The 23,693-nt window shown below is 42.8% G+C and overlaps 1 protein-coding gene across 8 annotated transcripts in view; it reads right to left on the reverse strand.

Moving 5' to 3' along the window:
* The window catches only part of OSBPL6 (oxysterol binding protein like 6), a 240,256-nt gene that overhangs the window by 183,649 nt on the left and 32,914 nt on the right, over positions 1-23,693 (reverse strand). For all 8 annotated transcript variants that reach the window (XM_033946821.1, XM_033946818.1, XM_033946816.1 and 5 more), the window contains exon 2: positions 10,108-10,358. In XM_033946821.1, the coding sequence (XP_033802712.1) occupies positions 10,108-10,209 (102 nt within the window). In that variant the 5' untranslated portion in view covers positions 10,210-10,358. The remainder of the gene's footprint in view (positions 1-10,107; positions 10,359-23,693) is intronic.

The raw sequence follows: 23,693 nt of genomic DNA on the forward strand, positions 1-23,693 counted from the left end.
CTTCTTGAGGAGGGGATTCAAGGTTCCTAGGGAAAACATGCAGAATTTTCACTTGACTAATTCCTTGACTAAATATTTGCTGAGAGCACAAAGGTCGAGAATCAGTTGTAGACCTCCTGTCTTCTTGGGTATGAGGAAGTACTTGGAGTAGAACTCCTGGCCCTTCTGTTGAGGAGGTACTGGTTCAATGGCATTGAGTTATTTATTTATTTTAGGTATTTATATACTGCCTATCAAAGTTATCTAAGTGGTTTACAATCAAGTACTCAAGCATTTTTCCCTATCTGTCTGGTGGGCTCACAATCTATCTAACGTACCTGCGGCAATGGAGGATTGAGTGACTTGACTAGGGTCACAAGGAGCAGTGAGGGATTTGAACCCACAAGCTAAGGGTTCTGATTTCGCTCTAACCACTAGGCCACTCCTTCCTTCCACTGTTGCAGAAGGGTTGTGGAAGGGCCAAGAGTTCCTACAGAAGGAGGGAAGTCTGCTGAGAATTGAAAGAGGACTCTCTTGATGATTTGTTTGGAGGGATTTCTCACAGATGAAGAGCATACCCTTCCTTCGCTACATGCATAACCCAGGCGTCAGTGGTGATGAGAAACCAATGTTGATGGCAGTTGGTGAGTCGACCTCCGTTGAGGTGGGATAGAAGATGAGAAGGCAGAATGGTGGTCAGGCTCTCTAGAAGCACGTCAAAAGGACTGAGTTAACCTCTGTTGAGATGGAGCCTAAGGTTTTGGGGAATGTTGGCTTCTAGGGCACTTTTGTGCCAGCGTCCTGGAGGATGTTGGTGGTAGAGTGTATTGCCGTTTAAAAGACGTAGCTGACTGTCTAGGGTTTTAGTAATGTCTAGGAGCTTCGGGTTTTGCTGATTTAGAGGTTGAGAAAGTTGTCATGCTTTGTTCATGCCTGTGATCTTTTGGGTGACTTCTTCAATCTTATCACCAAAAAGTTTGTCACCTAAAGATGGAATATTTGCCAGGCGGTTTTGGACATTAGGATCTAAATCCAATATTTGAAGCCACGCTTGTCACTGCATCGCAATAGAAAGGGCTGATGCTCAGGAGGTTCACGTTCACGTTCACGTTCTGAACGTGAACTCGCAGGCCTTGAGCATGCGCAGATGCTCAAGGCCCAGCAGAAGAGGAGGCCGATCTTCGGGCACCTGCACCAAGCACAGGACATGCTGGTGCCAGTGCCCAGATGACAGTATGAAGCAGCGGGGGGGTCGTCGGACGGGGGTGCCCGATCGTGGCGAGGGGGTGCCCGATCGCGTCGGGAGGGGTGCCGGAACGCGGAGGGGGGTGTCCAAACGTGTCGGGGGAGTGCCGGATCGCGGTGGGGGGGTGCCCAATCACGGCGGGGGGTGCCGCATCGCAGGGGGGAGGATGCCGGATTTCAGGGGGGGCCTTCGATCTCCCCCCAGTTCTCGTGGGGGGGAAGGGAATGTATCAAAGCGAGTTTCCATTATTTCCTATGGGGAAACTCGCTTTGATAAACGAGCATTTTGGATTACGAGCATGCTCCTGGAACAGATTATGCTCGTAATCCAAGGTACCACTGTATAGTGCAAAATATAGACAGCAGATATAAATTCTCAAAACTGACACATTTTGATCACTAAATTGAAAATAAAATCATTTATCTTACCTTTGCTGTCTGGTGATTTCATGAGTCTCTGGTTGCGTTTCCTTCTGACTGTGTATCCTTTCTTTCATTTCTTTTTTTCTGAACTCAGGCCCAATAATTGTCCCTTTCTATTTCCTCCCTCCTTCCTTCCTATGTCCTTAGTGTCCCCGGTGCCTCCTTCCCATGGCCTTAGTGCCCCCAGTGCCTCCTTCCCTTGTCCTTAGTGCCCCTTCCTATGTCTTTAGTGCCCCCAGTGCCTCCTTCCTATGTCCGTAGTGCCCCAGTGCCTCCTTTCTATGTCCTTAGTGCCCCCAGTGCCTCCTTCCCATGTCCTTAGTGCCCCTTCCTATGTCTTTAGGGTCCCCAATGCCTCCTTCCCATGTCCTTAGTGCCCCCAGTGCCTCCTTCCCACGTCCTAGTGCCCCCGGTGCCTCCTTCTCATGTCCTTAGTGCCCTCAGTGCCTCCTTCCTATGTCCCTCTCACTGCCTTCCAGACTTTGTCCCACCCCACCCCCGAAGCCAGCCTGCCTTCCTGTCTACCTCCCTTCCTCTCCACCTGGCTAAAGCCAGCCTGCTTTCCTGCCTACCTCCTTCCCTCTCTGCCACACACACACAAAAAAAATCCTCCCTCCTATCTTTCCCCTGGTCCGCTGCTATCTTACCTCCCTGCTGCTAATCGCCAACACGAAGTCTTCTTTCCGATGTCAATTCTGACGTAGGAGAGGATGTTCTGGGCTAGCCAATCGCTGCCTGACTGGCCCAGAACGTCCTCTCCAACGTCAGAATTGACGTCGGAAAGAAGACTTTGTGCCGGCGATTAGCAGCAGCAGCAGCAGGGAGGTAAGATAGCAGCAGACCGGGGGAAAGGAAGGAGGGAGGCTTTTTTTTTTTTTCTGCTTGGCAGGTGGGGACAGGAAGTGATCGCCTGTCCCGTTGTCCCTGAGCGTCCCGAAGCTGTGTGTGGGGACAACGGGACAGGGGGTCTGAAAACGGGATGGTCCCATTCAAAACCGGATGTATGGTCAACTTATCTATGGATGACATCGCCTACATGTGAAAATATGCTGCCTGCTTGTCCTGAGATAATGTATATTATTCATTAACTACTATAAACATAACATAATAGTTGATTTATATACCACAAGTACCTCACAGTTCAATGCAGTTCACAAATACAAGGAAAGCTGGACAACCCCGGCAAAGTTACAGCATATACATAGTAAACAGCAAAAAATACATACATCGTAGGATAAGAAACTTATTGATCAAATAAGTCTTCAACTAATGTCTAAAATGCATATAGGAAGAAGAATCTAGAATCATAAGTGAAAAAAAATCTGGCCCAAGGTGGGCTGCATGAAATGCAAGCAAACACCCCACCACAGCCAGTCGTTTCCTACCTTTGATAGTTGAGTAGGCAAAAGGACTGGCTGACCTTATCAAATGACAAGACACTGAAAAATCAAACTGGGCAAATAAATAGCCAAAAGCCTCACCATGCAATGCCTTATACAAGAGACAGGCAAATTTAAGTTTCACTTTCTTTGTCATATGGTTCTTATAGTATCATTAAGCTATCACCTCATCTGTGACTCCAAGACAATTTATTTTATTTTTATTTATTTAAAAAGCTTCTAGCCTGCTTAAATCTTAAGTGGGTTACAAAATCACATACATAAAATACAAATGACATATAAAACACATTAACATCATTAAAACAGTAACATATTACTCTTACATCTTCCTCCAATGTTAAACAAAAATATTTACTTCTCCCCTAAAGAAAAAAACTTCACTAATCATGTAATTTAAAAACAGCATAGGGTATTGCATATATTAAACCAACCTCTGTTCAGGAAAAAGCTTCAATAAATGTAACTGCCAGGTTGCCAGGAACAGTGTTTACTTTAAAGCATTGTTCCTGTTTTATAACAATTCTCAAAAACCTTACTGTTTCTGTTTGATAACAATTCTGAAAAGCCATCTGTCTTTTTATAGTAAAAGAGTTTTCCTCTGGAAGATTTATATGTGCACTAAAAAAGACAATGTTAGAAATAGTTATACACATTTCTGTTCAGCTAACTTACATCACATAACCAGGTCTCTCTGACTGGGCTCAACAGAAATATGCTGATAGAGAGCAAATGTACTTCATTGGGCCCAATGTATTAAAAATGATCAGTAATCCACATTAACCCCTCCCTCCACATTTTACTAAGCCGAGGTAGTCGAGGTTCTACCATGATCCAGAGCGCTAAATGCTTTGACGCTGCACCGATGCTCATAGAATTCCTATGAGCATCAGAGTATTTAGCACTCTGGCTTAGTGAAATAGGGCCTAAGAGCTGATTTTTAACATGGGTGTTTTCTATGGATTTTATTATCCAATATACCAAAGAAAACACATACATGTCAGACAATGACATTTGTTTTAAAATGGTTGGAGCTGGTCAGGAGGAGGACATCCTCTGCCCTGCCTCACCTTTTTGGGGCTATATAATACAGTATTTGGAAATTGAAAAGCAGAGCATCAGAATACCTTAGTCCAGAGGTGTCAAACTCAATCACATAAGGGGCTGAAATTTAAAAAAAGGCTAAGTCGCGGGCCGAATTTTTAATTAAGATACTTAGGGGTCCTTTTATTAAGGTACGCTAACCGATTTAGCACGCACTAAATGCGCACCTTACTAAAAGGACTCCTAAGTGGCTAAGGCTTAGTCTTAGCAGAAATATAGGGTTACAACGTCTCCAACCCCACACCAGCTCTGTGGTGTAAACAAAATAAATACTGTAATCACAAAACAGAAAATAAAATTATTTTTTCTAACTTTTGTTGGTCCCAGGCTCTGGTTGTCTTCTGATAACTCGCTTGTCAGGGTCTCCTGCCCATTTGTCGTTTTCTTCTTTCTCCGTGATAACCATCCATCTTCAATTTCTGTCCTCCCCTTCCGTTTCCCTTCCCTCCCTCGGAGGTCTGGCATCTTTCCTTTTTTATGTCCATATCCGCAGCTGCAGCGATGGACCCAACCATCCCCAGATCCATCAACTGTCCTTTTCTCAACTGCTCTTTCATCCAGCATCTCTCCCTCCTTCCCCACCATTCCAGGGTCTACCATTTCTCTGTTTCTCTTCCCAACTACCCTCCTATCCAGTATCTCTATCCCCCCTCCACACCATCCCTTGTGTCCAACTTCTCTCCCTTTCTGTTCCTTCCCTCCCTCCCTCCCTCATCCCATTGCCCACCATCTCTCTCCCTCTCCTCTGTTTTATTTCTTATCCACCCCATCCTCAACTCAGTCCGGCATATGCACATCTGGACCTCTCTTTCTCTCCCTCCAGGTACTTCTAGCCTAGGGCCCACCGTTCCTACCCTCCCTCCATCCCAGCTTCCTGATTTCCTCTGGCCCACCGGCACGAACTGCTGCTGCTGCTCTTCACTCATGTCTTCCTTTGCCTGGTCTCCTCTTCAAAACAGCCTGCTGAGGATCACCGGCTGGCTGTAGCGAACCTCACAGGCCACTGTCCACCTCGGTAGCACGTTCTCTCTGACGCAGTCCCACCCCTCCTCTGACGTATGGAATCACGTCAGAGGGAACATGCTAGTGAGGTCAACAGCGGCCTGCGAGGTTCGCTACAGACGAGAGTGAAGAGCAGCAGCAGCAGTAGCGGCAGTGGTTCGTGCTGGAGTGCCAGATTTAGTATAAAGTTGAAAATGTCTGGCGGGCCAATTTTTAACCCACCGTGGGCCAGAGTTTGACATGTCTGCTTTAGTCAGTTACAGACCTGGCTTAACTGAGCACACCTAAATAAGGCAAGAGCACATGAATCTCAGAGTCTTCTATAAGTTGAATACATAACTGGAAGGCACACATGTCTCACTCTTCCTCTGCCAAAATTAATAGCACAAAAACTCGGATATGGTGAATATCACAATGAATACAAAAAACACTTTCACCAAAAGGACCAAATGAAGGTATATAATGAACACAAGCACAACACACACACACAAACACAAGCTTGTGTTCATTATATACCTTCATTTGGTCCTTTTGGTGAAAGTGTTTTTTGTATTCACTCTTCCTCTGCCAACATTTATTCTCCCCTTGCATTTGTGTGCTATGAGTTATACTTGCCCTTACAGTTTAGGGCATTTACACACATAAAATGCTCATTTTTGTGCATTTATGTGCTCAAAGGTGTGCATACTCTTGAGCACTTTCTTATACACTTATCCTTCATATGCCGTTGCAGTGGAAGGTTCAATCATTAGGCATGTTGATAGCTGGGTGGCTGTTGGGCATGAGGATTGCTTGGTCACTTGCCTGCCTGGTGCGAAGGTGGCGGACCTCACGTGTCACTTAGATAAGATTTTAGACAGTGCTGGGAAGGAGCCTACTGTCTTGGTACATGTGGGTACTAATGACATAGGAAAATATGGTAGAGAGGTTCTGGAAGCCAAATTTAGGCTCTTAGGTAGAAAGCTAAAATTCAGTCTCCAGGGTAGCATTTTCAGAAGTGCTCCCTATTCTACATGCAAGACCCAAGAGACAGGCAGAGCTCTGGACCCTCAATACATAGATGAGATGATGGAGCAGGAAGGAGGGTTTTAAATTTGTCAAGAACTGGGCATTCTGGAAAAAGGGGTTCCTGGACTGATAGGATGATCACTTGACTCTGTGTTTGGACTCCCCTGAAGATGCTCCGGCAAAACAGGGTACTCCAGTAGGGAGGGAAGTTTGCTGAATTTAGACTGTTTTGATTTTGTTGGTGGAAGACAAGTTTGCTCCATGGGACAATTGGTCTGCTGCAGTGGTCGACGCAGTTTGCAGGAGAAGATGAATGGAATTTAGTTCCGGTGAACATCACTATAAAGATAAGTAACTTTTGCAATTTTGGCATGGATGCAAAGCTTTTTGCATAAACTATAACCACCTCCTGTTATATTGAATTGATTGCTTTTTGATATTTATGCAGTGATTTATTTTTATTTTTTAAAATCTTTATTGATTTTCAAACTACAAATGCGCAATAAATGATTCACATATTTGTACATTATATAATAAGCGCAACAAACCTTACATGTAAATATGCAGTGATTTTTGATCTGATTGCTCCTTCATTATAAACTTTAAGAGTTCATTGGGGACTTTACTTTATCCTGTAGCTGCTAAGATCAGAGCCAGCATGATATATAACAGTTCAAGTTAACTTATTGTTAGGAGTCCTTTATAAACTTTTTCCTGCTGTTTGGGAGGAACTAAATAATCTGATATTCTTGAATGAGTGGAGGTTTTTTTTATAGGTGTAAATAAATAGTGGCTTGCTGTTTGAAATGAGTTTGTGCCCATAACAACAGTGCTAAGAGGAATTAACAAAGTCTTTTTTCTCCATTTTAGTGAAGTGATTAGGATTTTGGTTCCTCCCACAGCAGACGAGAGTATGTTCTGAGGCTGATATTAGTGACTTCAATTACCCTAATATTGACTGGATAAATGTCACATCAGGGAGAGTTAGAGATAATTCCTAGATGTAATAAATGACTGCTTCTTGGAGCAACTGGTCCAGGAACTGACAAGAGGGGGAGCTACTTTAGATTTAGCTCTTAGTGGAATGCAGGGCACAGTATGAGAGATAATGGTATTGGATCTGTTTGGAACCAGTGATTATAACATACTCAAATTTGAGCTGATATCTAGAATGACATTGCTAAAGAAATCTACTGTAGTGGCATTTAATTTTCAAAAGGATGACTATGATAAAATGAGGAAATTGGTTAAAAAGTAGCTAAAAGGATTGGCTGATAAGATTAGGACTTTAAATCAGGTATAGACATTATTTTAAAATACCACTGTGGAAGCCTAGTCCGAATGTATTATGATATTAACAAAAGTGGAAAGAAGGGCAAATGAGAGCCGCCAGTATGGTTAAAAGGTGAAGTTAAAGAAGCTATTAGAGCCAAAAAAAATCCTTGAAAGAATGGACAAAGGATCCAAATGAAGGAAATAAGAAGCAATATATGCACTGGCAAGTTAGATGTAAAGCAGTGATAAAGAAGGCTAAAAAAGAATATGAAGAGAAACTTGCCAAAGACGCATAAACTCATAGTAACTACTTTTCCAGATATATCAAAAGCAGAAAGCCTGTGAGGGAATCTGTGAGACCGTTGGATCATCAAGGAGCTAAAAGGGTACTTAGGGAGGAAAAGGTCAAAGTGGAGAGACTGAATGAATTCTTTGCTTCGGTCTTTACAGAAGAAGATGTAAGAGATTTATCTAAGCCAGAAATGGTGGTCAAGGGTGACAATGTGGAGGAATTTAAAGAAATCTCAGTGAACTTGGAACTCATACTGAGCCAAATTTACAAGTTAAAAAGTGATAAATCACCTGGACCAGATGGCATACATTACAGAGTACTGATAAAATTCAAACATGAAATTGCTGAACTGATGTTAGTGATTTATAACCTATCACTAAAATTGTCTGTAGTACCTGATGATTGTAGGATGGTTAAGGATCCTTACACCAGGTGTGGAATAGAGAAGGAAGAGTTTCCAAAAAAATTCAGGGATGATTTAGGAGGTTGGAGAGGAAGAAGAGTTTATGTTAGGGTTACCATATGGCTCCCGAAAAAGGAGGATAGTTTGAGACATCTAGGTTTTACTTCCATTGCTTTCAATGGAAGTAAAACCCAGATAGCTCAATCTGTCCTCTCTGGAGCCATATGGTAACCCTAATTATGAACACTACTGACTAAAACCATGTAGAATAAATGGAAATGGACCCTTGTAAGATATAGAAAAGGTTTGAGGTTTCTCATTGAGTGTTAAAATTTTGAAGGAAGGTTAATTGAGCAGGTACTAGATGAAAAGCAAGTGTATGATGGCCTTCCCCCCTTTTTGCTCTGCTTGTGATTCCTGGGCAGGCAAAGGGTTTTAACCAAGGGAAGATCTGAATAGACTGTTTTGATTTGTATTGTGTTTGCATTGAAAAGTGCTAAAAGGAACTGCATTAATTTTGCTTTTCTGTTTGGACATATCTGCTTGTGTTCTCCCTCAAGAAACTAGGGTTTATGACTGTTGGGAGAGGGACGATAATACATGGGCCTAATTTGCAAATGTTTGTTAAGGAAGTTGTTTTGTTGTTTTGTTTCCTGAAGTAACAAGTATCTACAAAGAGATTACAGAATTTGGGCATGTTGGGTTTTTTAAGGTCCAAGAAGAACTTTATGTATCTGAACTAAACCATAATAAAGTCTTTTTTTTTCTCTCCATACCCTGGGTTAGACGACATAAGGGAAAAGGGACCTGAAACCCTGTGGGCCTCGCTGGGCTGAATAACTTCTTTTTTGAGGTCCTTACCAGGGGAGTTTCTGGGAGCCAACTGTCTGGAAGCTGCAAAAAGAAAGTGGTTCAAGTCTGTCTATATAAATTCAATAAAAAATTAAAACAGAAAAATAAGTAAATAATATGTATGAGGTAGATTTGCATATTCATTGTGGATATTCCAAAAACCTGATTGACTGAGAATTCCTGATCTATTATATAGTATGGCCACATAGAAGCAGAGGAGTTTTGAGTGGTTGGGTAAGCCAGCAGCAGGAAAGATTTACATTTTTGTTCTAGTTTTTTCATTTCCTTGCTGTTACAGTCTTTGAGCTGGGCTTTTGCACTGTTCACAGGAGCCAACACATCCTGAAGCAGCCGTTTCCGGCAAAATGCTGGGCACCGCGTCGATGTGACACTTGCTCTACATACCTACCATTGTATGGGATAAGTATACGAATGTTTTTTTTCTTCTTCATGATTATTTGAATGAAGTTAGTAAGCAGCTGAGAATGCTTCGAGTATTCAATTTGTGTTTTCCCTGCATTGCTTAAGGCTTATAGCATCTCCCTATGATGAGATTTACCCCCGGAGAATTTTCCCACATTTGTTTCACTCAAGAAGGTGTTTGTGTGTGAGGGGGAGGGGGGCTCTGAGGCTTTTTCCTTCACATTCCTTCACGTTGATTTGGCTAAGATGTCTGTGAAACTCTCGCACTGACAGGGAGCCTGTTATTTATTTCCACTTTATCCTCTTTTTCTTTGGAGTGTGTTTTTGAGTAGAAGGGAGTTGTATGTACTATTATATAGTATAGATATGCTTTTATTCCAACCCTTAGCAAAAAACGTTTCTGTCAAAATGCCATATTTCAAGCTAAGAACTTGTTATACCATCTTTTGTCAGCAAGCAGTGAAGCAGTTTACAACATAAAAATATAGCAATATATATGGTAAATACAAGAGTACAAAGCAAGTTATAGGGTAGAAGCCTTACTATATAAACAGACAGAACTTACAATTGTATCACACACATTGTTTATTGTATACCACTACTAATGGCTGGGGAGTCAATACCGTGTAAGATTAATACAATTAGCAACAGTGCTAAAACAGAGAAATGAAAATAATAGTTGCCTCCAAATCTGTTTGCCTTACCTGCCGACTCTCTCTCTGGGATGAGGAGGAGGAGGAAACACTTTTATGAGTTGGAGTGGATACTTTATGGGCAGGAGAGATTCCCTTCTCCTCTGAGCTCATGGCTGTGGTAGGATTCTGCTGGCAATAATGTGCTGCTCACACCATAGCAATCCTCTCTTCGCTTCATATACAAAATTTGAAGCCAGCCAGCATTATTCCATTTTAAATTCAGTTCATCACAGGAATGTAAGATATGTTCAAAACTGGACCTGAGTTGTAAAGTTAAAATATGTAAGTAACTACAAGAAACACTATACAATATACATACAATATACATCCATTTCTCTAACTTTCTAATTCTCTCTTACTGACAGGCAGGCCTAGCTTACAACTTAGATATGGCAGGGAGGACAAGAAGCGCCAAATCTACAATCAAGCCCAGCATTCCAATCGGCATGGGGATCCAGGAGGCGACCACGGACTGCATACGAAAGGAGGAGGACCCAGGACGGTTGACAGAGGGCTCTCTCTCTGTTTCTGTGCAGACCGAGACCATCCCCCAGCACTACACTACAGCTTCTAGGCAGACGGAGGAGGTAGACCAGCTGGATAGTGACCTCATGCTGGAGCTAAGGAACCTCAGGGAGGAGGTGAAACGTCTGAGATGCATCCGGGAGGATGAGGATTACATCGATGGAGTCGTCCAGGAGCTGTCCCAAATCACCGAGCAGACCCATGACAAGTCCATCCTCGGGACACCCCAATCATCAGCGTTGAGACCAACAATTGGGATACAGGAAATGGCCGGCGACGCTGAGTCATGGCAGCTTATGACCTCCTCCACGGGCAAGCACAGGAACCTCCCCCCCCCCACACCTTTTTCAATCTCCTCATCTTCTTCTTTCTCTTTCTCTCATCGACAGGGCAGCTCTACACCAACCCCTCAACTCACCCTGAGGAACAGATTCCAGATTCTTCAGGAAGGACCTACTGATGAGGAAGAGGAACGGGCCCAACTCACAGCTCCAACTCCGGGAACAACTGACCAGGCCCAACTCACAGCTCCAACTCCGGGAACAACTGACCAACCCCCTACGAAGAAGCGTAGAGTAATAGTTATTGGGGACTCCATGCTGAGGGGCACGGAGGGACCAATTTGCAGACCGGATATGGATTCGAGGGAGGTCTGCTGTCTGCCTGGAGCCAGAGTACGGGATGTCACCACCTGTCTTGATAGACTACTCAAACCCCAGGACAACTTTCCCATGCTTCTCGTCCATGTGGGGACAAACGACACTGCAAGGAACACCCGGAGAACATCACCAGAGACTTTAGAGCCCTGGGCGAGAGGCTGAAGCAGACCGGAGCGCAGGTGGTCTTCTCCTCTATCCTCCCAGTTAGAGGCAAGGGGAGAGCCAGGGACGAGCGTATCCTGAGGACTAACGAGTGGCTACAGGGATGGTGCCGGGATATGAACTTCGGATTCCTGAACCATAGAGAGGCACTACAGGGACTTCAGGGACCAGACGGACTCCATCTGACCAGTAGAGGTAAGTATGTCTTCGGACACCGACTAGCCCGCCTGCTTCGCAGGGCTTTAAACTAGGTAAGTCAGGGGAGGGTACCCACTCACATACCAGCGCAGTAAGGAACTATCCTGATGAGATGAGTCAAAGCTCTGAGGTAAGTACCCACACTGCAAACAGTTCTCTAGGGGTCACACCAACTCACGTAGAAAAAGAAAAAGTATCAAAGGGATTTAGCAAACATAAAGAGTGGAGGGCTATGTATGTTAATGCACACAGTTTAGGTAATAAACTTCTAGAAATAGAGACTGAAATAAGGAATGCTGGCCTAGACGTGGCGGCGATATCCGAAACTTGGCTAACGGACTCTCATGGGTGGGATATGGCTATACCGGGTTACAACTTACTTCGTCGGAACAGAGAGAGTAAGTTAGGTGGGGGGGTAGCATTATATATTAAAGAGGACATCAAAACCACCAGGATTACAGATGTCAAATACACAGGGGAATCCCTCTGGGTAAACCTGGCAAGAGGCAGAGAAAAGTGCCTGTATCTTGGTGTGGTATACAGACCCCCTAGACAACTGGATGACATGGACACAGACTTAATTGAAGACATTGAGAATATCACTCTAAGGGGAGACACTGTACTACTTGGGGACTTCAATATGCCTGATACAGACTGGAGCACACTTTCAGGGACAACCAGTGCTAGTAGGAGGCTATTAAACTCCATAAAGGGAGCCCGTCTCAAACAAATGGTGATGGAGCCCACTAGGGCCCAGGCGATCCTCGACCTGGTACTCACCAACGGGGAAAGCGTCTCAGAGGTCTCAGTAGGAGATACGCTAGCCTCCAGTGACCACAACATAGTATGGTTCAACCTTAGGAAAGGCTTCCCTAGATCAAACACGAAAACAAAGGTACTCCATTTCCGCGGCACAGACTTCGCACGCATGGGAGATTTCGTCCATCGGATGCTGCAGGACCAAGTGGAGACCGATGATGTAGAAGCTAAGTGGTTAACACTGAAATCAACCATACATGAAGCAACTAGCCGCTTCATAAAATCAGTAAATAAACGACAAAGAAACAATAAACCCCAATGGTTCACCGCAGAGATCTCGCACCTTGTTAAGGAGAAGAAAAAAGCATTTCTTTCCTACAAGCGTACGGAAACAAGAGAAGCCATCATGGAATATAGGACCAGATCTATAGCGGTCAAAACAGCAATTAGGGAGGCCAAACTTCGTGTGGAAGAAACTCTAGCAAAGAACATTAAAAAGGGGGACAAATCCTTCTTCAGGTATATTAGTGATAGGAAAAAGAACACAGACGGGATAGTACGCCTTAGCAAACCGGATGGGAATTACGTGGAAGCAGATTCAGATAAAGCTGAACTACTGAACGAATACTTCTGCTCTCAATAGTGTGTAAACTCATGGAAACTTTAATTAAACGCAAATTAGACACGATCCTGTCTGAGGGAAATCTACGGGATCCCAATCAACATGGATTCACCGGGGTTAGGTCCTGCCAATCTAATCTCATCAGCTTCTTTGACTGGGTGACAAGGAAGGTAGACTTGGGAGAGTCTATGGACATCGTGTACCTGGATTTCAGTAAAGCATTTGATAGCGTCCCACACCGCAGGCTGTTGAGCAAAATGAAATCGATGGGGTTAGGAGAAACACTAACTACTTGGGTCAATGATTGGCTAAGTGGAAGACTTCAAAGGGTAATGATTAACGGTACCCTCTCTAAAACATCGGAGGTGACCAGCGGAGTACCGCAGGGTTCAGTCCTGGGCCCACTCCTTTTCAACATATTCATAGGGGATCTGACTCAGGGGCTTCAGGGTAAAATAACATTATTCGCCGACGACGCTAAACTATGCAATATAATAAGGGAATGTAATTTACAGGATAGTATGGCACAGGACCTGCTTACATTGGAAAGATGGTCCTCGACCTGGCAGCTGGGCTTTAACGCAGGGAAATGTAAGGTTATGCACCTCGGTAGCGGTAATCCATGCAGAAATTACACCTTGAATGGAGAAACTTTGACTTGTACTTCGGCGGAACAAGACCTAGGAGTAATCATCAGTGTAGACATGAAAACTGCCAATCAAGTGGAGAAGGCTTCATCTAAAGCAAGGCAGATGATGGGATGTATCAGTAGAAGTTTTGTCAGCAAGAAGCCTGAAGTCATAATGCCATTGTACAGAACCATGGTGAGACCTCATCTGGAATACTGGCCACATTACCGTAAAGATGTGCTTAGAATCGAATTGGTTCAACGGATGGCCACCAGGAGGATCTCGGGGCTAAAGGGTCTCTCGTACGAGGAGAGACTAAACAAACTACAGCTCTACACTCTAGAAGAACGTAGGGAGAGGGGAGACATGATTGAGACATTTAAATACATCACGGGACGTATCGAGGTGGAAGATGATATCTTCTTTCTCAGGGGACCCTCTGCCACTAGAGGGCATCCGCTCAAACTCAGAGGCGGGAAATTTCATATCGACATCAGGAAGTATTTCTTCACAGAAAGAGTGGTTGACCGTTGGAATGAGCTTCCAGCGCAGGTGATCGAGGCCAGCAGCGTGCTGGACTTTAATAATAAATGGGATACCTATGTGGGATCCCTACGAGGGTCGAACTGGAATATCGGTCGCTAGGTATAGACTTAAGAGGATGGGTCAGTAGGGTGGGCAGACTTGATGGGCTATAGCCCTTTTCTGCCGTCATCTTCTATGTTTCTATGTTTAATATCATTTCACATTGCTTTTAGAAGTTATTGTTTACATTTCATTAACAATGAGTGCCCATTAGTTTAGGGTTGCCATATGGCTCCAGAAAAGGAAGACGGATTGAGACATCCGGGTTTTACTTTCATTGAAAGCAATGGAAGTAAAACTTGTACAGTATTTCTCAATCAGTCCTTTTTCTGGAGCCATATGATAATCCTACATTATTTATTCCATACACAGAGAGTCAATATTCAGATAGCTAGCTTGAAAGGTTAGGACTGCTGTTTATTCAATCCAGCTTGCTCAGATAATTATCTTTAAAACCCTAGTCCTGGCATTCAAAACCTTCAAGAAATTAGTACCAGGCTATATGATTCCCAAGCTACCAATCTGTAACCCAAACGAACTGTTAAGATCCCAGAAAGAAAGACAGCTGTCCCTACACTAAATATTGGTGGTTTCTAGATCACTTTTGGCTCTGCACCCAAGCGAGCCACCCCAGCACTACCTGGATAATGCTGCAGTGGTTTAGATGGACATATTCTTCACTTATGTCCCACTAAATATCTGCCCTGGATCTGGTCAGTGTTGAATTAACTAGTTACTTTTACCTGGTTAATATGGTTACCTGGTTCCATGGTTCATAATCCTGTGTGTAGCAGAGCCCCCTCCCCCCCCCTCCTAAATTTCTTGTCTTCAGAGTAAAGTTTTGGAGCCACTGCTCCTGAGCATGCAAAGTTAATGAACTGATGTAATGGGGATGGGACTGTGTGTCCATCTAAGGAAATAGGTGCTCACATGGAGAGAATTAAAAAATGCTTGCTAAGAAGCAGGAGGAAGTTTCTTTCTTTCCAGGGCAGGCTAAGTCTGCAACAAAAGAAGGAAGTCTTCCAAGTCTGAAAGGCCTAACCAGAGAAGAGAAAATGTGAGAGACATGCAGACCCCAGGAAATCTAAGATGGATGTGCAGGTGTTTACAATTTTGTCAGCAAGAAGTCTGAAAGAACCCAGATAGGGTGCATCCCTAAAGGTTTCAAGGAGAACGGTGCTCCTGGGTTAGAAACTGAACAAAATTGCTCTTTTCAGTTTCAGCTGAAATCAAAACTGCCACTGAAACTGTCTGAAAGCTTTTGCCAAACCTATCACCTTGTTTCAGCTGAAGCCAAAATTGAAATCGAAAACTCAAGCTTGATTGTGAGAATGTGAACCAGTGAGGCCTACTAGGGATTGTCAGAGTTTGCAGTCTGCTTCCCTCTGCTAAAACCACACTGACCGATTCAAAACTATTTAACCAGCCAGGAACTGCTCCTGGCCAGTTAAATAGCATTTTAACACCTAACTACAGATACTCATCTCCCGCTGAATATCCACAGTTAACCGGCTATATTGCGCAACATAGCCAATTAGGAGCAGATATTCAGCACCAAACTGTTTAACAGGTAAAATAAGCTGCATAAATAGCAGACCTATCTTTAACCGCTAAGCCAGCAGTAGTTCCCAAACTTGGTCCTGAAGGCACCCCAACTAGAGAGGTTTTCAGGATATCCACAATGAAGATTCATGAGAGAGATTTACATGTACGGCCTCCATTGCATGCAACTCTCATGAATATTCATTGTGGATATCCTGAAAACCTGACTGGCTGGGATGCCTTTAGGATCAAGTCCTGAAAAACCAATTGGATGAGGTGCCTCCATAACCAGACATATTTGGAAAGCTAGTTGTACAATGATCAAATTAAGATAGATAGAGAACATCTGAGATACACTAGGTAACTATACATGCTGTAGTAGATATAAACATCTGAGATACTCTAACTATACATACTTTGGTGAGGAACTTAGCGCTATGGCCTAGTTGAAGAGTTTATCTGAGATCATTTAAGTTTGGTCTTTTCATGGCACTGGATTTGTGAAGAGGAAGGTTTTCTTGACCTTCCTAAAGTTCCATAGATTGTCCAGCTCTCCGATAGATGGAGGGATGAGGTTCCAGAATTAGGTCATGAAGTTTGAGTAGGTATGCCTGTGGGCTGATTCTGTTTTGAGGACGCATCCATGGGGTAGGGACAGCTGTCTTTCTTTCTGGGATCTTAACAGTTCGTTTGGGTTACAGATTGGTAGCTTGGGAATCATATAGCCTGGTACTAATTTCTTGAAGGTTTTGAATGCCAGGACTAGGGTTTTAAAGATACAGCACTTCTTGATAGGCAACCAATGAACAGATGCTACCGCTAGGGTGACATGGTCATGGATGCTCAAGTTTTTCACTAAGCAGACTGTAGCATTTTGGATGCATTGGAGGCGAGATAGGTTTTTGGCAAATAGGCCTACTAGTAATGCGCTACAGTAGTCCATATGAGATAGCACGAAAGCATATACTAACTGAGCAAATTCAGGTTCTGAGAAGTATGTATGGATGCTCCTCAGCTGGCAGAAGTAGTAAAAGGAGGTTGACACTATTTGGGAAATGTAGTCCGTGAGTGATAGATTTGAGTCCAGTGGTACTCCCAGGGTGCGGACACCATCTTTGGCTAAGAGGGTATTATTTCCCAAAAAAAGATGGGGACGAGGGTATGTTCAGTTTTCTTTTTGAACCCAGAGGAGCTCTGTTTTTGAAGCATTTAGCTGTAGTTTATTTATGGTCATCCAATCCTTTATTTCAGATAAACAGCACTGTAATTCCTTGATATGGCCAGGAACTGAATATCTGGCTTAATTCTGCCCATGGCATACAGCATTTAAAAAAACGATGACTGCCAAGGGTTGATTATCAACTGGTGCTGTTTATGATTGTTTCAAAACATTTCTGTTCCATAGATCTAGCACTGCTATTCTCTGTGGACTGTTTTTCACGTTCTTAAACATAATGCAAACCTCTTCCATTGCACTGAAAAATACAGAAATTCCTTTATGAACTGCTGCCTCTTTACCACATTATTATGTTTTGACTTTTGATTCTTGGAAGAATAAACTTTATACAACTATAAATAGATGTGAATTTTAAATTGAGAACTAGGATTAATCTCAGTTCTGTCCTAACAGACAAGTTGATACAGTATTGAGGGGTATTTTATACAGAGATCTGTCAAAGAGCCTTTAATGTCCACAAGATAAACAGCACCTTGGCTTTTAAAATACCATTCAAAATGGTTCATCCTTAACACCATACTCTGATTCCCCTCTCCCCCTTTACCCTTTATTGCCCCAGGTACAAACTTAGATTGTGAGCCATTCCAGGAACAGAAAAATGACTACCATACCTGAATGTATACCAAGTGAACAACCAAATTTAAAGCAGAGTTAACCGCTTCTATAAAGGAATGTAGGCACCTACTTTCCTTTATAAAATGCTAGTGTAACAACAAAAATAGCACTTACGCCAGCCATAAAAGTGCATACACCTAAGTTCTAGAGATATACACATAATTTATAGTATTCTATAAATTACATGTGTTACCCCCATTCTTACCTGGATGCTGGGAAGGGGCACACAAAGTTACTATATTTGTTAGGACCAGAGCTGAGACCAACTTATCAGCTGGTATCCCACATTCCTTGAATAATGCAGAACACACCAGGATATAAAGTCCAAAACCAAAATTTAACTTTACTTCTTGAAACCAGGAAGAAGCACACTCTTGAATAGTGAACAGTTCTTTTCAGATTCTCCTTCACTCCAAGATTTTATTTTCTAATTTCCAAACTCCAATTTCAGTGATCAGAAGGTGGGCTCTGACTAGGGTTACCATATTTTCAGTAGTAAAACCCCAGAAACATGACTCTGCCCTGTTCTGTCTCCAGTCCCACTCCTGCCCCGCCCAGTTCTAAAATCCCCAGATATAAACTGAGAAAGGTTGAAAGCACTGCACACAAACAAGCCACAACCCTAAATAAGGGTGATATAACAATAAATATATAAATGTGAGGCCTCAGTGCAATAGTAAAAGCTATGGTGCGCTGATTACCAGTGCTCCTGGCTTACCACTTGAAAGCGGGGCTCTTTCTCAAGCCACGCTGTGCACCATTATAGGCCCCACATGTGCACAACTTATAGTGAATTTAAAGTGCAAGTGCAATAAATAAATATATATATACTAGTCTTTAAGCCTGTTACATTACGGGTGCTCTCTCTCTCCTTGGCTGCTTTCTGTCTGTCTTTCTTTCTTTCTGTCTCTTTTTCCTCCGCTGTCCACCACCACCCTTGCCAGCTCCCCCTGTCCAGCAGTAGCCCTTCTCCCATCCTTTTAGGTCCCCCGTGTCCAGCAGCACCTCTTCTGTGCTCCCTCTGTCCCTCTTCCCTGCTCCCCAGTCCATCAGCACCTCTTCCGTGCTCCCCCTGTCCCTCTTCCCTGCTCCCCAGTCCATCAGCACCTCTTTTGTGCTCCCCCTGTCCCTCTTCCCTTCCCCCCGGTCCATCAGCACCTCTTCCGTGCTCCCCCTGTCCCTCTTCCCTGCTCCTCGGTCCATAAGCGCCCCTTACCTGCTCCCCCTGTCCAGCATGTTCGTTTGCAGCCTCTTTCCTATCCCCCCGTCCATCAGCACCTCTTTCGTGCTCCCCCTGTCCCTCTTTCCTATTCCCCTGTCCATCAGCACCTCTTCCGTGCTCCCCCTGTCCCTCTTTCCTGCTCCCCGGTCCATCAGCGCCCCTTACCTACTCCCCCTGTCCAGCATATTTGTTTGCAGCCTCTTTTCTGTTCCCCCGTCCATCAGCACCTCTTCCGTGCTCCCCCTGTCCCTCTTCCCTGCTCCCCGGCCCATCAGCGCCCCTTACCTGCTCCCCCTGTCCAGCATGTTTGTTTGCAGCCTGGTGAGGATAGCGGCCAGTTGTAGCGAACCTCGCAGGCCGCTATGCACCTCAGTAGCAAGTTCCTTCTGACGCAATCGCGTACGTCAGAGGAAATGTGCTACTGAGGTGCTGAGTGGCCTGCGAAAGAAAGAAAGAAAGAAATCACCAGACTGGGGGGAGGAGGAAGAGGACAAAGGCTGGAAGGCATTGAGGAAGACATAGGAGGGAGGGAGAAAGGGACAATTGTTGGGCCTGAGGAAGGAAAGAAAGAAAGAAATCACCAGACAATAAAGGTAAGAAAAATGATTTTATATTCAATTTAATAATCAAAATGTGTCAGTTTTAAGAATTTATATCTGCTGTCTATATTTTGCACTATATTTGTCTATTTTTCTATATTTGTTACTGAGGTGACATTGCATATTTTAAAAAGTCATTTGCCTTGACATCTGTGCCCTGGACCTGTCTTTCCTGTCCTGGCCTACCACTAGACCACCAAATGGGGGACAGGGTGCAGAGCCTGATAGGGAAGGGGGATAGGGTGCAGAGCTTGGCAGGGAAGGGGGACAGGGTGCAGAACCTGGCAAGGAGTGTGGGGTTGGGTGCAGAGCCTGGCAGGGAGAATTTAGTTCAGAATGTATTTTTCTTGTTTTCCTCCTCTAAATCTAGGGTGCGTCTTATGGTCAGGTGCGTCTTATGGAGCAAAAAATACATTATTTTTTTTTAACAATAAAGCATATTGGACTCCCAACAGACTGCATAAGGCTCATCTATCGGATTCTAATGTATGTTGGCACTATAATGGAAACTTAGGTGATCTTAAACATAAGATTTATGATTGCCAAATTGTCCAACCATTCTGGAGATTTGTCTGGACAAGCAAACGTACCATACTTCCTATTTCATCTCAACTATCTTTTGATGTTATTCTCTTTTAATCTCTTTCTTTGCCTGATACCCTAGATAAATGGCCTTCCAAACTATTTGATGCTCTAATAGCTATTACTTTACAAATGATTCTATCACACTGGAACAATTATTAAATACTTCTTTTTGGTGGGCTACGGTCCTGATGATTCATAAATTATGAATGTAATGCTAATTCCCTCACATAATAAAAGCTTTAAAACTAATAAAATATGGTTGCCAATAACAAATGTCTCTTCTCAGCCCTGAATTTTGGATACATTTCAACTGGTATATACATTGGATACAATATTTAGCTCTCTAATGTTTTTCCTATTGTTAGCTTAGATTAATTTGTTATGCTATTCTTTCATTTCCTGGTCTCCATAGGAATTGTTTATATATGGCTTCATATTTATATTAGATTACATAGATGCTCGGTAGTCCTTTATGTATGTGTTTAATATGTATGTATTATCTGTAATGTAAAATTTCCTTTTGTAAAATTCCCCCCAAAAATGAATAAGGCATCTTTTATAAGATTGTGTAAAGGGATAATTATACAGTCCTTAGGTCACTCTTTGTAGTCAAGAGCATCGATGAGCTCTGCTCAAGACTCTGATTCAGTTTCCATATTAATTGGAAGTGCCTGCCCAATCTGTCTGAAAAACTTTGTAAAAGACAGACTTTCTGGAGGTGATCTTCGTCGAAGAGGTGGAGAAGATGGATCAAATGGAATCCTGTAGGACTCAACTACAGACAAGTCAGGGTAGTCACTAGAATAGCTTGGTGACATGTCTGAGTCATACTCCTCAATATCAGTCTTTGTAGATATATTGTAGAACATCAAGGTGTGCATCGAGAAGAGCATCAAGGAGAACATCAAGATGGACATTGAGAGGAGCGTTGAGATGATGAGCTGTGCTCTCTAGTACAAAAAGATGTTTGATGTTGTGGTGTCCAAGATTGATAGCATAATGGAGTTTGAGGGCAGTGCTGAGGCTGGGTGCATTGAAGCAGATTTTTGCATCAAGTGCAACTGCAGAAACCTAGTTAGTTCCTTCTGCACATCTCTCTGAGTTGATCCTACAGAGATGGCATTGGTACCAATACTGGCAAGGGTACAGCAGGTGCAGTCTGCATCGGTGTTGAAGTGTTGGGAACCTCAATGTCAAGGCATGCTTCAGATGAGACATCAGTTATAAAGATGGTGATCTTGTATTGGTGCATTGACACTTGGACTGCATCAGTGGTGAAAGCTGGGATGATGCTGATGCTTGTCAGAGGGGGAGATATGTTTATGCTTTTTAGCCTTTTCACAAAGTTTCCCCAAAACAAGTGTTGTCGTCGTCAGTACCGGTGTCAATCAATGTTGTTCAGCATCGGAGTCTCCAGCCAAAGTCGATGCAGTTGAAATTAACTCAAAAAAATTTTCAAACTGCTATTTCCTCTTCTGCAACTTAGAGCAAAGCATGCAAGTAGTATCCAAATGCTGGGGACTAGACATTGAATACACCAGTTATGTGGATCCTTGCCTGAAAAGGTCCTGTGGCATTGAATGCACCACTTGAAGCCACTAGGCATCTTGGACATGGAAGGAAAAATCACCAACATAAGATCAAAGGACTCAATGGTCTGGGGAGGTTTAGGTAGTAAACTGAAAACGAGTCAACGCTCTCAACCTAAGAAATGGCTGAAAAGTGCCTGCAGGCCAAAAACAAAATTAGAAAATTTCAATTTAACAAAAATGACAGCAGGCACAAAATATGAGAAACTCTAAGAACAGCTTCTCGCTCCATAGAAAGCTAAAAATTGACAGTCCCGCAAGCCAACGTCAGGTGAGAAGGCACTCATACATGCGCGACACAGTCAGTTTTAAAATTTTTAAAGTGACAGTACACTTTTGCACTGTCCATAGCAGGCTCCATGGATGATGCCACCCACTTGTGAGAATATATTGCCTGCTTGTCCTCAGATAATATAGTGTACCTGCCCCTTAACGTTAAATATTCATGCCAAGTAAGCAAAGAATTATGCAGGAGCAAATCTTTGTGAGGTACAGAAGAATATTTCCCATCTTGATTTTTTCAGTACTAGACAAAAAATGCAGCAAGTTATTTCTATATATTCAGCCACTTTGGAATTTTGCCCAAAGACAGTCATATTATTTTCTAAATTATACACTCCAGTTGCCAAGGTTATTTTCTAGTCTTAGTGGGAGATTTGTGTGGTAGCCTATATTTTCTAGATCTAAGCATAACAAACAAAACCTCTTTCTAAATGAGAGATCTCAAAATTAAGCAATTACTACATATAAACAAGTGACAAGTAACACAAATATGATGGAACAAATATTACTATTCACTGGATCTAGACTTAGAAGCTTATATTTAAAATGCACTGGCTACTGTGCACTTGCAAGCCATGATGTAAGATTGCTACTTGACCATACTTTCCATCTCCCCCCTCCTGACAAATATACCATTGTAAATATCAATTGGCTAAATTAGATAAATAAAGAGAGGAAGTTACTAACCTACGAGTCTACCACTAGACTCCATTTGAGGGTCACAACCCACAGTCTAGGAAGCTCTAGCTAACTGGCAATGGCTGCCACTCTCATCTTTGCTGTGGGATAGGAACAATAGCAAAAGGTAAGTTTTTCAGCTCCTGTAGGTGTAGCATGCCAACAGCAAGTAATATGGTGTATCACATGTCTTATGCTATGGTGAAATCAATGTTATGCTTGTGCCTGCCACTTCTCATCTTCCCATTTATCTTCCTCCTTGGGATATGAGGTAATATTTCGTATGCATCCTCCATGAGGCACTTTTAATAGTGCATTCTTAGCTTTTTTAAATATTGACCCAAGGATAGATCCAAAAAGGAATTTAGTGAGAGTGGAGAGAGTACAAAGTTTTGCAAGTACTGTATAAGTTCATTTACAGATTTTTCCCACAGACTTTAGAAGGTATTACAGGAGGGTCTGGGACAGTTTATCACGACCATTTATCATAGACAATTCATTGTGGTCGTTTCAGCACAGCCATTTGTGCATCATATTCTCTTGCAACAGTGAAGACTGGATGTACTATATATACTCGAATATAAACCGATCTGATTACAAACCGAGGTTTCCTTTTTTCCTTCCAAAAAGGGGGAAAAAAGGTTGACCGAGGATAGATATTTGGGTAATCATGGTGAGCCAATCTATAAAGATTGTTCACCCTCCCTCCCCATCAGCTATCTCGTAAGTAACTAAACATAATACAAATATCTATGATGCATATATCCCAAAGCTAACATATTCACAAGGCCCCTACACAGGAAAACACAACTACAAGCAACCACAAACTTAAATAAATGTAGACAAAAATCAAACTTAAACCTCAAGAAGCCATATGCAGTTCAACATCAGAGAAAAAGAAATAGCACTCTATACTTTGGAATATAAAAAGAAAGCAGTGCAAATTTGCAGTAAAACTGCATTTCTTGTTCGTGAAATTAAAAATAAAATTATTTTTTTTCTATCTTTGTTGTCTGACCATTTTATTCATATTTATCCCAGTTTCTGCTTTCTTGTCTTTTCTTGATTTTTTTTACAGGGTCTGCAGTCTATCTGCCTTTTCTTTCA

Source organism: Geotrypetes seraphini, chromosome 5, assembly GCF_902459505.1.
Source record: "Geotrypetes seraphini chromosome 5, aGeoSer1.1, whole genome shotgun sequence".
NCBI lineage: Eukaryota > Metazoa > Chordata > Amphibia > Gymnophiona > Dermophiidae > Geotrypetes > Geotrypetes seraphini.